General features: G+C 37.9%; 1 protein-coding gene across 2 annotated transcripts in view; it reads right to left on the reverse strand.

The window, feature by feature from the left end:
- UBR1 (ubiquitin protein ligase E3 component n-recognin 1) overlaps positions 1-15,557 on the reverse strand; it is a 156,341-nt gene that overhangs the window by 94,360 nt on the left and 46,424 nt on the right. For both annotated transcript variants that reach the window (XM_038009892.2, XM_008016874.3), the window contains 8 exons: positions 14,892-14,954; positions 14,542-14,665; positions 13,929-14,036; positions 13,145-13,233; positions 11,170-11,268; positions 9,531-9,688; positions 2,813-2,912; positions 1,565-1,693 (listed from right to left, as the gene is read on the reverse strand). In XM_038009892.2, coding sequence (XP_037865820.2) covers positions 1,565-1,693; positions 2,813-2,912; positions 9,531-9,688; positions 11,170-11,268; positions 13,145-13,233; positions 13,929-14,036; positions 14,542-14,665; positions 14,892-14,954 — 870 coding nt within the window. The remainder of the gene's footprint in view (positions 1-1,564; positions 1,694-2,812; positions 2,913-9,530; positions 9,689-11,169; positions 11,269-13,144; positions 13,234-13,928; positions 14,037-14,541; positions 14,666-14,891; positions 14,955-15,557) is intronic.

Genomic DNA, 15,557 nt, shown 5'->3' on the forward strand with positions numbered 1-15,557 from the left:
TACAGGAGAAGAGAAAAGAATGTAAGATATACACACATACATTCATATCATCAAAGTAAAAAAATTTTAAGTACCATGTAAATGGGACAAACTATTGCCCTAAGATGGCAAAGAAAAGAATCACAAACGATTAGGAAGACATATTTGTGAAAACATATTTCTGTAAGAAAGGGAAGAGAATATTGGGGAATGTCTCATTTAGCAGGCAGAAGGCACCAGAAAAAAGGCAATCATTGACCGAAACAGATAATCGATAATGTATTAGGATAATGCATGTTTGTGAAAACCAGAGGGAAAGTTTCAAGAAGATGAAAGTACTCAAGAAAATACAATGCTGCAGACAATTCAAGGAATATGGAAACTAAGGAAAGACCCCTGAATTTGGTTATGAAATGGATCCTGAGATTTTTTTCTAAATGCAGTTCTTGTCAATTGCTAAGGGCAGAACCCAGACTGTAAAGAAGTGTCAGGAGCTACAAGTGAAGATACTAAATGTAGATGACTTCAGAAGGTTTGGAAGAAGTCAAGATGAAAACACACACCTTTGCTTCATCATCTAACAATTGTGCATGCCCTCCATAAAAGTGAGCGAAGCCAAAAAATACGTGCTGTGCTTGCTGGACAGTATTTCCTGTGGTGATTGTACTAAAAAGCTACAGTGCTAGACTAAAGTCTACCACATCTGTTGAGTATGGCTGCCACTCTGAACCTGTGACCAATTGCTGGTGGTGAAGCAGAAGAGACTATAGTTCACAGGGGTGCAAACGCAAGAAAGGAGCTTATATTATCGTTGTTTTTAAAAATAAGGGAGTCCTGTGTGTTTACAGACAGTTGACTAAAAGAGTAGGAAACACAAGTCTGGATAATTCAGGAAGCTAACTCCAGGAAAAAGTAATAATAAGTTAGAACCAACAGCCTAGGTAAAGGCATTGGACTTAGAAAGAGACAAAAAGGAAAAGACCAATAGTGAAGACACAGAAAAATTTAGTCACTGAATAGGTTATGGTAACAGATACAGAGAAACCGGAGATCATGAGGGAATTTAACTTAGATAATGGCAATTTTCTCAGAAAATAAATAAATGAGGTCATCATTCTTAAAGGGAATCTAGGGTGGGATTATATATTTAAAGACGGTTATAGTCTAAAATTGCTACTTAAGGAAATACATTAGTTCTATATTTTGAAACGAACACATATAACAAAGCTCTTGAATGAATAATCTACCCCTCTCCATTCTTGGAGTATTTAAAAGTCTAATATGGTCCTAATTATATTATTATGCATATATATGCATTTTCCAGGGAATAAACGTGTGTATAAATACATATATACACATATTTAAACCCTGCTATTCCCCAAAATAAGCAAAACTACCATAAGGCACATTTTCCACTCAAGTATATACAGTTTCCTCCTAAATTTAAAAAGACAAATTCAAATATGTAAAAAACTACTACAAATAATAAACACTTTACATCAAGGAAACTGTAACATATAACTATACTATTAATAATTACTAAGAACTTAAAAAGGCACTGATCCTACTAACAAATTTCACTTACATCACAAGCACACCACTCTTGGAACATGAGTAAAATATTCTTCAATTGCATCTGTATAGCAATGGCAGCCTCCCAATCAGGATCCACTTCAATGTGTTGCCCAACCTGTCTTCGGATTTCTTCCATTCCCTGCAATTAAAAGTTGGTCAACATATACCTATTTGAGCCCTCTCTCTTTGCTCTGCTCTTAGCAAAATATAAAACTGTCAGGATTCATAACATTTTAAAATGGTTGTTACACTGGGTCAGAATGCATGGATTCAAATCCCAGCTCACAGATATATGCTCAGGGCTAGAACATCAGCTGCAAAGCACAGCTCTGTCTGGTACCTCTAGCTGTGTGACCCTGGGCAAATTATTTCTAAGCTTGGTTACTAAATGGATCCTTTGAGATTTTTTTCTAAATGCAGTTCTTGTCAATTGATAAGGGTATAAGTCAGATTCTAAAGCAGTATTAGAAGTTAACAAGTGAAGATACTAAATGTAGATGAATTCAGAAGGTTTAGGACATGTCAAGATGAAAACAGGCACCTTAACCTCATCACCCAACAACTGTGCATGCTTTCCATAAGGGTGAGGGAGCCAAAAATATATGTGTTGTGCTTGCTGCACATGCAAGTAACCCTTCCATGTAAAATGAGAATATTAATAGTAACTACTTAATAAGATTGCTATAAGGCTCAAAAGAGACCATGCATGAAAAGTCCTTACTACACATTTATCACATGGTAAGTATTCAGTAAACATTAATAGAAGTAGCAATAGTAGGCCGGGCATAGTGGCTCACTCCTGTAATCCCAGCACTTTGGGAGGCAGAGGCAGATGGATCATGAGGTCAAGAGATCGAGACCATCCTGGCCAACATGGTGAAACCTCATCTCTACTAAAAATACAAAAATTAGCCGGGCATGGTGGCAGGCACCTGTAGTCCCAGCTACTCGGGAGGCTGAGGCAGGAGAATCACTTGAACTCGGGAGGCGGAGGTTGCAGGGAGCCGCAATCGCGCCACTGTACTCCAGCCTGGCGACAGAGCGAGACTCTGTCTTCAAAAAAAAAAAAAAGGTAGCAACAGTAAACTAAGGTATATAAAAGGATCTATCAAAACAGGATGAATGAGTCAATGTTTAAATCTTGTTTCTACTTTGCTAAATTCTTTCTTGTATTAAAACCAAAATCTGCTTTCAAAAGACTGGGGTTAAATTTTTAAAAATAAATTTATCTTACTGATGTACAGAAAAATGATCATACCTGCATACAGGTAAGAATCTTCAAAAAAGATCGAAAACCTTCAAGGAACTGCATTCTTAATCTTTCTGTCCATATTGTGGGTTTGCTGATCAGGATATACCTATCGTTTCAAGAAAGAAAGAAAGATTTCACTTCTCTATTTTGAGATAATTTTAAGGTTCTCAGGGTTATAGACAATGTTGATTTATAAAAATTATGGATTCTAATTTCTCACAATAATTAGAAGATCTGAGTAGAGCTAAAATTATTTATTCTGCCTTATTTTAAATACAACCAGTAAAACATGAATGCTCCAGAAGAGGCAAATATCAAGCTAAACCTGACTTCATACACTACATTCTCAGAGGTTAGTCTGATTAAGTGAACCTAGAACTGACCAAGCCTGTCACAGCTAACTCTGGACAACCACAGTACAGATTCCCTAGAACTGTGCACACCCATCACCCAAAGGGCCAGCTGAAATTCTTTCAGCCTCAGGAAATTTGGAACAGATTTTCTACCTCCAGTTTTTCATAACCCACAACTCAGAAGAAGGATGTAAGCACCTGTCATCTTGACTTGCACATCAGGATGTACTAGTTTCAAGAGATAAGCAAACTCATTTTAGCCTATAATTTGTATGATCAATATTTCTTTTGGCTGTAAAGACAATGACTGGTTTCATATACAACAGGAACAATGTTTATCATGAAATGAGTTGTCAGGAAATAATTATTAACAAGTATTAAACACTATTTTGCACTTCACCAATGAGAATAAATTCCTGTTATATTGCAGGTATTGGGAACATAAACATGGACACACCTGTCCTGAAGTTCATAGTATAGTGGGAAAAACAGATACACATAGTAGACAGAAATTCAATGTTAAACACTAAAATAATGTATAAAAGAAGTAATGTATGGCTCATGCCTGTAATCCCAGCACTTTGGGAGGCCGAGGCAGGTGGATCATGAGGTCAGGAAATTGAGACCATCCTGGCTAACACAGTGAAACCCTGTCTCTACTAAAAATACAAAACATTAGCCAGGTGTGGTGGGGGACGCCTGTAGTCCCAGCTACTCGGGAGGCTGAGGCAGGAGAATGATGTGAACCCAGGAGGCGAGCCTGCAGTGAGCCGAGATCATGCCACTGCACTCCAGCCTGGGAGACATAGCGACACTCCATCTCAAAATAAAAAAAAAAAAGAAAAAGAAGTAATGGAGGTACATAAAGACAAAGCAACAAAGAAAATATATTTTTTTGAACTGTAAAGATAGGATTGTGGTTTAATTTTTCTCACTCTTTAGATACCCATTAATATGTAAATGTACATTAAAAATACAATCATCAAAGAAACTTAGCAAAGATTTAATTCAAATACACGAATTACCATCTAAATCTTTCCTTTAAAGTAAAAGATAAAAAATATTAAAGTTTAAAATCTGTCACACTGAACAAATGGCATTCATGTTTCATTGCTTTCTAGAGCACTACTACTCAGAGTGTGGTCCACTAACCAGCAGTATCAGCCTCACCTGAGTACTCTTTAGAGACGCAAAATCTTGGGCTCTGATCAGACCTGCTGAATCAGACCTCCCCGTGCCCCTGTATTTTTTTAAAGTTGACTTTACTCTGTTGCCCAGGTTGGAGTGCAATGGTGCGACCATAGCTCACCGCAACTTCAAACTCTCGGGCTCAAGTAAACCTCCTGCCTCAGCCTCCCTAGTAGCAAGACTACAGGCACGTGCCACCAAACCTGGCTAATTTTATTTTTTGTACAGACAAAAAGTCTCACTATGTTGCCCAGGCTGGTTGCAACCTCCTGGCGTCAAGTAATCCTCCTGCCTCAGCCTTCCAAAGCACATGAGTCAACACAATCAGCCCTAGAATCTGAATTTAAGGAAGCTCCCCAGATGATTTGCTTCTGCACAGCAAAGGAAACTATCAACACAGTGAAGAGACAACCAATAGAATGGGAGAAAATTTTTGCAAACTATGCATCTGACAAAGGCCTAATAGCCAGCATCTATAAGGAATATAAACAAATTTACAAAAAAAAAAAAAAAAATTAGTAAGTGAGGCTGGGCGTGGTGGCTCACTCCTGTAATCCCAGCACTTTGGGAGGCCAAGGTGGGCAGATTGCCTGAGCTCAGGAGTTCAAGACCACCCTGGGCGACATGGTGAAACCCCATCTCCACTAAAATATCTCTACTAAAATACAAAAAATTAGCCAGGCATGGTGGTGTGCGCCTGTATGCCCAGCTACTCGGGAGGCTGAGGCAGGAGAATCACTTGAACCCAGGAGGCTGAGGTTGCAGGGAGCTGAGATAGAGCTACTGCATTCCAGCCTGGGTGACAGAGCAAGACTCTGTCTCAAAAAATAAAAATTAAAATTAAAAAAAAGGGGGAGGCCGGGCGCAGTGGCTCACGCCTGTAATCCCAGCACTTTGGGAGGCCGAGGCGGGCGGATCACGAGGTCAAGAGATCGAGACCATCCTGTCGAACATGGCGAAACCCCATCTCTACTAAAAATACAAAAAAATTAGCTGGGCGTGGTGGCGGGCGCCTGTAGTCCCAGCTTCTAGGGAGGCTGAGGCAGGAGAATGGCGTGAACCCAGGAGGCGGCAGAGCTTGCAGTGAGCGGAGATGGCGCCACTGCACTCCAGCCTGGGCGACAGAGCGAGACTCTGTCTCAAAAGAAAAAAAACGGGGGGGGGGAGCAAAGGATAGGAATAGAATAGACACTTTTCAAAAGAAGACATACATGCTGCCAACAATCACATTAAATAAAGCTCAACATCACTGATCATTGGAGAAATGCAAATCAAAACCACAATGAGATACCATCTCACACCAGTGAGAATGGCCACTATTAAAAAGTAAAAAGTAACAGATGCAGGGAGGCTGCAAGGAAAAAGGAATGCTTATACACTGTTGGTGGGAGCATAAATTAATTCAAGCATTATGGAATACAGTGTGACAATTCCTTGAAGATCTAAAAACAGAAATATCATTCAACCCAGCAATTCCATTACTGGGTATTCACCCAAAGGAATATAAATTGTTCTATTATAAAGATACATGCACACATACCTTCATTGCAGCATTCACAATAGCAAAGACATAGAATCAACCTAAATGCCCATCAGTGATAGACTGGATAAAGAAAATGTGGTACATATACACCATGGAATACTATGCAGCCAGAAAAAGAATGAGATCACATCTTTTCTGGGAACGTGGGTGGAGCTGGAGGCCATTATCCTTAGCAAAACAATGCAGAAACAGAAAACCAAATACCACATGTTCTCACTTACAAGTGGGAACTAAATGATGAGAACACATGGACGCATAGAGGGGAAAAACACACACTGGGGTCTATCAGAGGACTGAGGTTGGGAGGAGGGAAAGGATCTGGAAAAATAACTAATGGGTACTAGGCTTAATACTTGGGTGACAAAATAATCTTAACAACAACCCGCCATGACACAAGTTTACCTATGTAGCAAGCCTGCACATGTACCCCTGAATTCAAAATAAAAGTTAAATTAAAAAAAAAAAAAAGCAGCTCCCAGATGATTTGCATTCACATTAAAATCTGAGAAGCACTGATCTAGAAGAGAATTTACATTTTTGGTTTCTAGCCATCTCACATAGCTCATGAGTGACTTCTACAAATGACTTATCAAGAAGATATGAGGAACTGGAACAAACAAAAGGGTAAGGAAGGGAAGGAAAAGAAGTTTGTAGATAAAAATAGGTGGCAAAAGCAATGGGAAAAGAGGGAGAAAGTGTGGACAGGGTGAAACATTAAGGGAGTGATTTGGTTTGAGAATGTGCTATACTTTCCGGAAATGGAACAAAGGAACAGGTTGGAGTAATAAAAGAACAATATTTTTCTCCTCAATAGAACCAAGGTTCAACCGCATCTCTTTTCTAAGTTGCATTTCCACAATAAATTAGCAACTGAGAAACAAAGTACCCCATGAGATACCTCCCAAAGAGCAACTGACAAAACTAAAGTAATAGACATACATTTTTTAGAATAAGAGAGGTAGTAATCCCTCCCTTCTATGTTTTACCAGGCAGATCTCAGTTGGAGAACTGTGTTCATTTCTTCGCACATAAACGGTATACATGCACCAGAAACAGGTTCAGTACAGAAGGACAATGATTTAGAAGGAATTTTAACCAACATGAAACGGGACCAGTTAAGAAATAAATGCAACTCAATGCAGAAAAGACCTGGCAGACATGACTGCTGCCTTTAAACACTTCTTCAAGTTAAATGAGAATGGAAGTTGTTCTGAATGGACAAAGAGAGAACGAGAACCAGAAAATAAAAACTACAAAAAAAGACAAGAGTTCAATATACAATAGGAAACTTTCTAATAGTTGGAAGAAGCTATCCAAAGTTGGAATGTGCTGCTTTGAGAGAATGAAAATTTCCTAAGGCAGGTTGAACAGAGTACCTACTAGTACCAACAAACTTATTTCATGCTGAGGTACAGTCAGATAAACACAAAGCTAAACTATGAAGACCTACAAATTCTGACAATTCTGACCTACAAATTTATCCTGGGAAGAAAATACATTAAGTGTGGTTATTTCTAACTAATTTAAAAACAAGGTTTCAGGGGAAATTAGTAAATAAACATGCAAGGAAAGAGTAAGATGTGACTACAGAATTTCTAAAATGAGAGACTGAGAAAACAGTGAATATGAATTATTTGCTAAATAAATAAACAGTTTTTGTGATTGGTGTGTTAGGCCAGGTTTCAGAGCAGGTTTTGTGTTGCTGTTTATGTATCCTGTGAGGCTACATGACATAGTAGAAGGAACATGAGTTTTACAGATAAATGGTGTTTATAATCAAATCTCAGTTCTGCCACTTACTAGCTTTGTGAACTTAGGCAAATATTTACAATCTACAAGGTAAGATTATATCAAGTACCTTCTAAGAATGGTGCAAGAATATAATCAGGTAAAATAAGCAAAGCTCCTTGGCACATAGCAGTTACCAATAAATTTCACAGGATTCTTATGAAAGCGAATTACACAGTACCTGCAGAACAGGTGTTAATTTTCCCTTCCCCTGGTCACTAGAGATATCTATATTTAGGTTGGGATATAGGGGAGGAATTGTAAGCATCAGAAGATTTGAAGTTGCCTTCCAAACCAGACACCTTAAAGTTCTACTATAAGGGTAGGTATTTAGGGATGTGCTGGCTCTAAACTATTCACCGTAAAGACTAGCTATAGTCAGAGACCCATAAAATATGATAAAACAAGTGATTATGCACCACTTAACTGGATATAAAAATAACTCAGTTATAAGAATACTTCACAGTCATGACAGCCACGATAGAGAGATTTTGTTTTTCTATATTCACTGACTTAACAATAACTTTAAGTACTGCCATTAGGAGTTTTTGTTTTGTACAACATGTAATTTTTGCATAATTTGGCTGAGAAACAAATTTCAATTGCAATGGCTACATATTGATTCACTACTGAATTTACCTACCATCTCCACTTATACTGAAGATAAAACATAACAATTTACTAAACTTTATTTTATTTTTTTAGAGATAGGATCCCACTCTGTTGCCCAGGCTGGAGCGCAGTGGCATGATCACAGTTAACTGCAACCTCAAACCCCTGGGCTCAAGTGATCTTCTCGCCTCTGCATCTGGAGTAGCCAGGAATACGGGCTTACACTGCCATACCTGGCTATTTTTTATTTTTATTTTTGTAGAAACAAGGTCTCGCTATGTTGTCCAGGCTGGTCTGATATTGATGCAATTTTTTTTTTTTTTTTTTTGAGATAGAGTCTCACTCCATTGCCAGGCTGGAGTGCAGTGGCACAATCTTGGCTCACAACAACCTCCACCTCCAAGGTTCAAGTGATTCTTCTGCCTCAGCCTTCCAGCAATTTTTAAAAAGTGGAGTATTTTCAATCTGCAGTTGGTTGAACCCACAGATGTGGAATCCACAGATATGGAGGATCAACAGTACAGCAAAAAGGGAGTTAAAAAAAAGTTAATAGCCAGGCACAGTAGCTCATGCCTGTAATCCCAACATTATGGGAGGCCAAAGCAGAAGGATTGCTTGAGCCCAGGAGTTCGAAATCAGCCTGGGCAACAAAAGGTGAGACTCTGTCTCTACAAAACAATAAAAAATTAGCCAGGTGTGCGGCACATGCCTGTGGTCCCAGCTACATGGGAGGCTGAGGCAGGAGGATCACTTGAGCCCAGGAGGTCGAGGCTTCAGTGAGCCATGTTTGCATCACTGCACTCCAGCTTGGGCAACACAGCGAGACCCTGTCTCAAAAAAAAAAAAAAGAAAAGAAAGAAATTTACATCGGACATCAATAGATTATCTGAAACTATGCACAAAGAGACTATATAGGAAGGACAGAACCAAAGTGTGTGAGTGGAAGTGAGTGAAAAGTATGGTAATTACAACGCGAATGCATTTGGTGACCCCAGAAGACCCTAAGTTCTTGTAACAGGCCTCTCCTCAATAGTGTCTTTATTAACCAGGTTTTACAACTCAATAAGAAGACTTCACTGAAGACATTTATTAATGCAAGGCGGTAACAGTTCTTTGTACTTGCCATCATTATAAAGAGAATTCTAGATAACCAAAATGATCACAGGATTACTTATAAGACAGAGCAAATAAGCACACTGAGTTTAACAGATGCCCTCACCTTTTGACTTGAACAACTTACTTTAGGTCACATATTACTGCATATACTCTTCCCAGTTTGTCCTGGCTATAACCCTGGAAGTTGAATTTATTGTTCCTGTCCAAGTACTCAGGTAAAACTTCTAGCAGAGTTTCAGTAATGACAGAGATAACATTCTGCTCTTCAATAAGATGTCGAGCCTGCAGAATATTTCAAGAATATTTTCTTTAGCATTAACTCACTGTGGTATGGACTTAATTTATTCATTCATTTGGTTAGTCCATAAGTTATTTTAAATAAATATTTGTTATTGAATGTTAAACACAGTCCTTAGTTTCACTGAATAGCAACTACTAAGAAGTTATTTTCTAAAAGAAAAAAATTCCCTACTCCTCGGTAACCAGACAACACCTATTTGGATACCCCAAGCCCATTAGACAGGTTATCTAGATAAACGTTTATCATCAGTAATCACACAATGAAGCCAGGTGTGGTGGCTCATGCCTGTAATCCCAGGATTTTGGGAGGCTGAGGCAGGCGGATCACCTGAGGTCAGGAGTTCGAGACCACCCTGGTCAACATGGCAAAATCCTTTCTCCACAAAAAATACAAAAATTAGCTGGGTGTGGTGGCAATGCCTGTAATCTCAGCTATTCAGGAGGCTGAGGCAGGAGAATCGCTTGAACCAGGAGGCAGAGGTTGCGGTGAGCCGAGATTGTGCTAATACACTCTAGCCTGAGTGACAGAGCGAGACTCTGTCTCAAAAAAAAAAAAAAAAAAAAATCACATGATGAGCAAAGTACAACAAAGATGTATTTCATGACTTCTAGCACACTACGATCTATTTTGAAATCTCCTCCTTACCCCAATCTAAATTCTCCTCCCCATCCTTTTGAAAAAGTAAACTAGAAACAATTAACCAAGTTTGGTTAACTATCTAATTTCAAACAAGAAAAGAAGTAGGGCTGGGCGCGGTGGCTCACACCTGTAATCCCAGCACTTTGGGAGGCTAAGGCTGGCGGATCACCTGAGGTCAGGAGTTTGAGACCAGCCTGGCCAACATGGTGAAACCCCGTCTCTATTAAAAATACAAAAATTAGACAGGCATGGTGGTGCATGCCCATAATCCCAGCTACTTGGGTGGCTAAGGCATGAGAATCGCTTGAACCCGGGAAGCAGAGGCTGCAGTGAGCCGAGGTCGTCCCACTGCACTCCAGCCAGGGCAACCCAGCAAGACTCTGTCTCAAAAACCAAAAAACAAAAAACAAAGAAAAGTAGTAGCATACAAAGGAAGCAGAATCTTCCACTCTACTCCCAGGCCTATGTAGCACCATCTCTCCCAAATGCTTGACAGGCACACTCTCCCGCTTCTTAGTTTTATCTTACTCTATCTGCCTACAAACAATAACTTAAAAATAAAATATTTTTGGTTTGAAAAGGCAGGGTTCGTAAGTTACTCTAGAAAGTAAGAAACCAGTTCTAGGTGTCAGCTGCATTGATGAGGACATCTGAACCAAGGCAGTGCCTAGTTAACTAGTCCTTGGGTAGCACTAAAGTATTCACATAGCCCAACTTACTGATTCTAACATTGCTCTAATTTGATTCAACAATAAGTAGAATTCTTACAAAGCAAAACAAGTTTTACTTAGAAAGATTGAAAAGGAATATAATCAATACATACCAGAGTAGGAACAGTAAACATCTGAACTGAAAGTGCAGTTATAGAGATACTTCTGTCATGATCATCACTGATATATTCTTTTTGTAGTTGTTTATAATACTGAAATATATAAGTAGAGAATCAATTATAAATCACCACTAAAGACCTTTAAAAAATCCCAATTTTAATAACTGCTGCAAGTTTCTATCCATAAAATGTCAAGTAAGATAATTCCTATTTATTAAGGCAAGATATTATGATCAACAAAATTATCTTAGAAGGAGAATAACAAACAACAAATCAAGTAAAAATTCACCTACTCAATTTAGCAGAGATAGAAGTGGAAACAAAACATACATACAGGTTAAAAAACAAAAAAACAAAAAAACAGAGGACTGCAATGGTATAGTTTATCATTTCTCCAAACAGAATCTGGGGCAACCTTTAGTAGCTTCTACTCTAATGGTATTGGGCAGGGAATATATTCAAAGTATTTAACAACTGATATGACCCAGAAAAACCAACCAATCAGAGTGAATCCAGCCTTAAACAGAATGGATGCTGGCTGCAAATAACTTCTTTCCCATACTGGTACATAACAGCTGCAAAACAACTCTGATAAACTGGGAGAACAAAAATGGTAATACACTCAGTCACATAACAGGCATCTATTATGTGCAAGGCACAAAGTTGGATACTTAACCTATTTTAAGTTGGATACTTTACCCTCCAAAATTCCTACAAAGTTTAAGGGGTAACCATGGTGTACAAAAAAACCATGCTAATCTCTAAGTAGGGAGATTAGCTTTTGTATAAGAAAACAAAATTTCATTTCAGATCACACATATGGTCCAATATTCTATATCTAAAGAGTTTTAGAAGAGAACATCTTAAGTTGCCATCACTGATGAAGGATAAGACATACAACAAATATCTTAGTTACTTGTAAGTCTGCATATAAAATCCAGGGAATGCAGGTATCTTATCCCACAGTGTCATTTGCTTACAACAATCATTCTTTCTTTCTCCGCTTCCAATTCCATCTTGGGTCCTATATCTATCTTAAGTCTTACAGAATTGACTGCAACTCAAAATCAGAGGAAATCAACAAGTATTACTGGATACCTTTATATAAGGCAAAATAAAAGATTCAAAGGAGTCCCTGATATGTATAACCTTGCAATCTAATTTGGTTGATAGACAAAAAGACACAGTAAGGTAAGAGATATATGATAGATTAATAAAACCTTAAAAAGCTGTAAATTTTAGCCTCACATTTTAGCTTCCAACAATTAAGTAGAACCCTTGGCCACCTAATTTCTGCACCCCACTTTAGCATACACATCTGTTCTTCTTTCCTGCTATCCTTTATCAATTAGTTACTTCTATTCTTATTGTAATTTTACAAACAGGCAAATAAATGACTAGGAAGACTGAATGCATATGTGAATGTGATAATCTCCCTTTGCTCTGGGTCAGTAGGTCATTTTCCACCTATCTCTTCTCTAAGAGCACTGTTTCTATACAAGCAAATGACACTTGTGAAAATATTTATGTAATGTATGAGAACGAACTGTTTTTTTTGAGATAGGAGTCTCACTCTGTTGCCCAGACTAGTGTGCGGTGGTGCGATCTTGCCTCACGGCAACCTCCATCTCTCGGGTTCAAGCGATTTTCCTGCCTCAGCCTCCTGAGTAGCTGGGGCTATAGGCACCCGCCACCATGCCTAGCTAATTTCTGTATTTTTAGTAGAGATGGGGTTTCACCATGTTGGCCAGGCTGGTCTCGAGCTCCTGACTTTAAATGATCCACCCACCTCCGCCTCCCAAAGTGCTGGGATTACAGGGGTGAGTCAACCCTCAGGGCCAAGAACGAACTTTTGATAAAGAAATGAATCATAACATTTAATTTTGGATTCATAATTATCTGTTTCTATTAATTCATTTATAAAAACTGCCTATTTGTGTTTATTGATATCTAATTTATAAATAATTACCTTCACAAATTCCATAGCAAAGAGTTTTTTGTATTCCATCTCCATAAAAAAACTGCTGAAGATCAATTCATGAAGGATCTTACGGGCACCTATAGATTATTTTGGGGAGGGTGGGGGAATGAGGGGAATCACCAAGGCAAAAATCAAAAACATTCCATCTATTAGAGTGGCAGAATATTATAAAATTATTTCACATGCAAACAGACCTCAAATATAAACAGTATGTATTGTATTAATATTTAATAACTAGAATTTAAAATACACACATATATTGCCTTTTCCCTTTTTTTCTGTACCCCTCCCACCACTTCATCTTACACTTCAATTGATTCTCTCTCAACCTTTTCATTCTTTTTCTATTTCACTCAAAAGTACTCTTACTCTGAACTTTTCCTTCTCCATGCTTTTAGCCTTTCTCTTGACTTTTACACTTTGTTCTTCATTTAGATTTTTACAATGAAAATAGCTTTTTTTTTTTGCCACTCAACAATGGCATTACTACCTGAATTTATAGATACATGTATAGAGAGAGATACATATATATACTCTTTTTGACTGGCTCTCACTAAATGAAAAGACTCTATAATTAAAAGATAACATCCCTGCGTTTTAACACCAAAGAAAACATACTGACTGGTTAAACTTGATATTCACATGTAATATCTTATCAATCAAGATCAAGATTTAATAACTAATTTAATAAACAAAAGATATTACAGCTCCACTTTAAGATCATAATCTTCCTTTGCTTCCTGACAAAAAGCATAAGCAAATGTCTACTTACCTTTATAAAGCTTTGCATCCCAAAGCATTAACCTGCTTATGAGACAGGGATTCTCCGAGTCAGGTTCCTCTCTAAGGCATGCTTGGCAAAAGATCTGCCTAAAGTCACCTACAAACAAAAGAGGTCACACAAGTACACAACTTGTATTCTTTTTCTTTTTAAATAGAGATGAATCTCACTCTGTTGCCCAGGTTGGTCTTGAACTCCTGGGCTCAGGTGATCCTCCTGCCTCAGCCTCGCACAGTGCTGGGATTACTGACACAAGCCACTGCACTCAGCCATAATTTTTATTCTTATAATATTTATCCTAAAAATACACTTCCTATAACATGTGAAAAGACTAACATTAATCCTCCCACATTTGATGTAAAGAATAATTCTGTCAACATCAAAGACTCAGCTGTCAACAAAAAGGTATTATTTGATACTATGCCCTTGAAATAATATCTTAAGATATTATGCATTTGAAATGCAACCCTGAAAATTAATCAAAGTGTATAAACCAAAAAAAAAAAAGAAAAACTGTATTTCATACTCGATGACATTTTAAAATTTGTGACTATAAAAAACACAGTATTTTATCAGAAACAAGAAAAACAGGAGGTATGCTTACTTGAATAGCTCATAATTTTGTTCATCCAGGAACCAAGACGCAAAGCAAATTTCTGATGAGCCATAATCTCTGAATGTAATACTTCTACATGAAGTGGATGTTGAGAGACATTTTCTGAATGACTCTACAGATGAAGGGAACAAACCAAAAAAATAGCATTTAAAATTTGCTTTTAGTTAAGGCATTTATACTTTAAAAAAAGAAATCACATAACCCTGCCAGTTCCAAATCTCTGCATGTAGGTGCCCCAAACCACTTCAACAACATCATCACTCAAATTATTCTACTTGGGCTCTTGTAATGTACATTTGTCTTTAATTTCTCTTTTTCCCCCTAATTCAGAAAGTTACCTTTATATCTTCCTTTGCTTCCTGGCAAGCAGCATAAGCACCTGCTTTAACAGCCCGACGACCCTAATTACAGACAAAAGTGAGAATTAGGTAATGAAATGATAACCACAATCAATAAGCAATATGTAGCCCAAAGACTTAATGAGCTCTTAATTACTAATCACGTGTCAACTAAACGTTGTAAGATATTGAAACAATACCTGAAAGACAGATGCAAATGTTTAACACCTTTATGAAGCATGAAAACTTTAATATATCTAGGAGAGACATTCTATAATTTAAGATGCTGAGTTTCTTGCCTGGCAAGAATGGTAGTTCTTTAGTTACTGAAGTGTCCTCTCTACTTGTATGAAACAATGACTCAGGCTTTCTAAACTTCTGCTGTGTGTTTAAAATATTTTTCAAGAATGAATTCACAGTTCTTCAACACGTATCCTATAATATACTTGTGGCCCATTAACGAGCTGGAAGTATAGCTGGACTACTGATTCCACCAGTCCTGGAGGCGCTCACGCAAGGTCTATGTAGGATTTCCTTGTAGCGTATTCTTTTACTCACCTGTAAAAATTTATCATTTTCTACATGTGTCATGTGAAAAAAGTCAGGAAGCACTGTCTTCCTCATTTAACCTTTACAATGACCCTATGAAGAAGGTATACCCCATTT

Source organism: Chlorocebus sabaeus, chromosome 26 (assembly GCF_047675955.1).
Source record: "Chlorocebus sabaeus isolate Y175 chromosome 26, mChlSab1.0.hap1, whole genome shotgun sequence".
In the NCBI taxonomy this organism is placed as follows: Eukaryota; Metazoa; Chordata; class Mammalia; order Primates; family Cercopithecidae; genus Chlorocebus; species Chlorocebus sabaeus.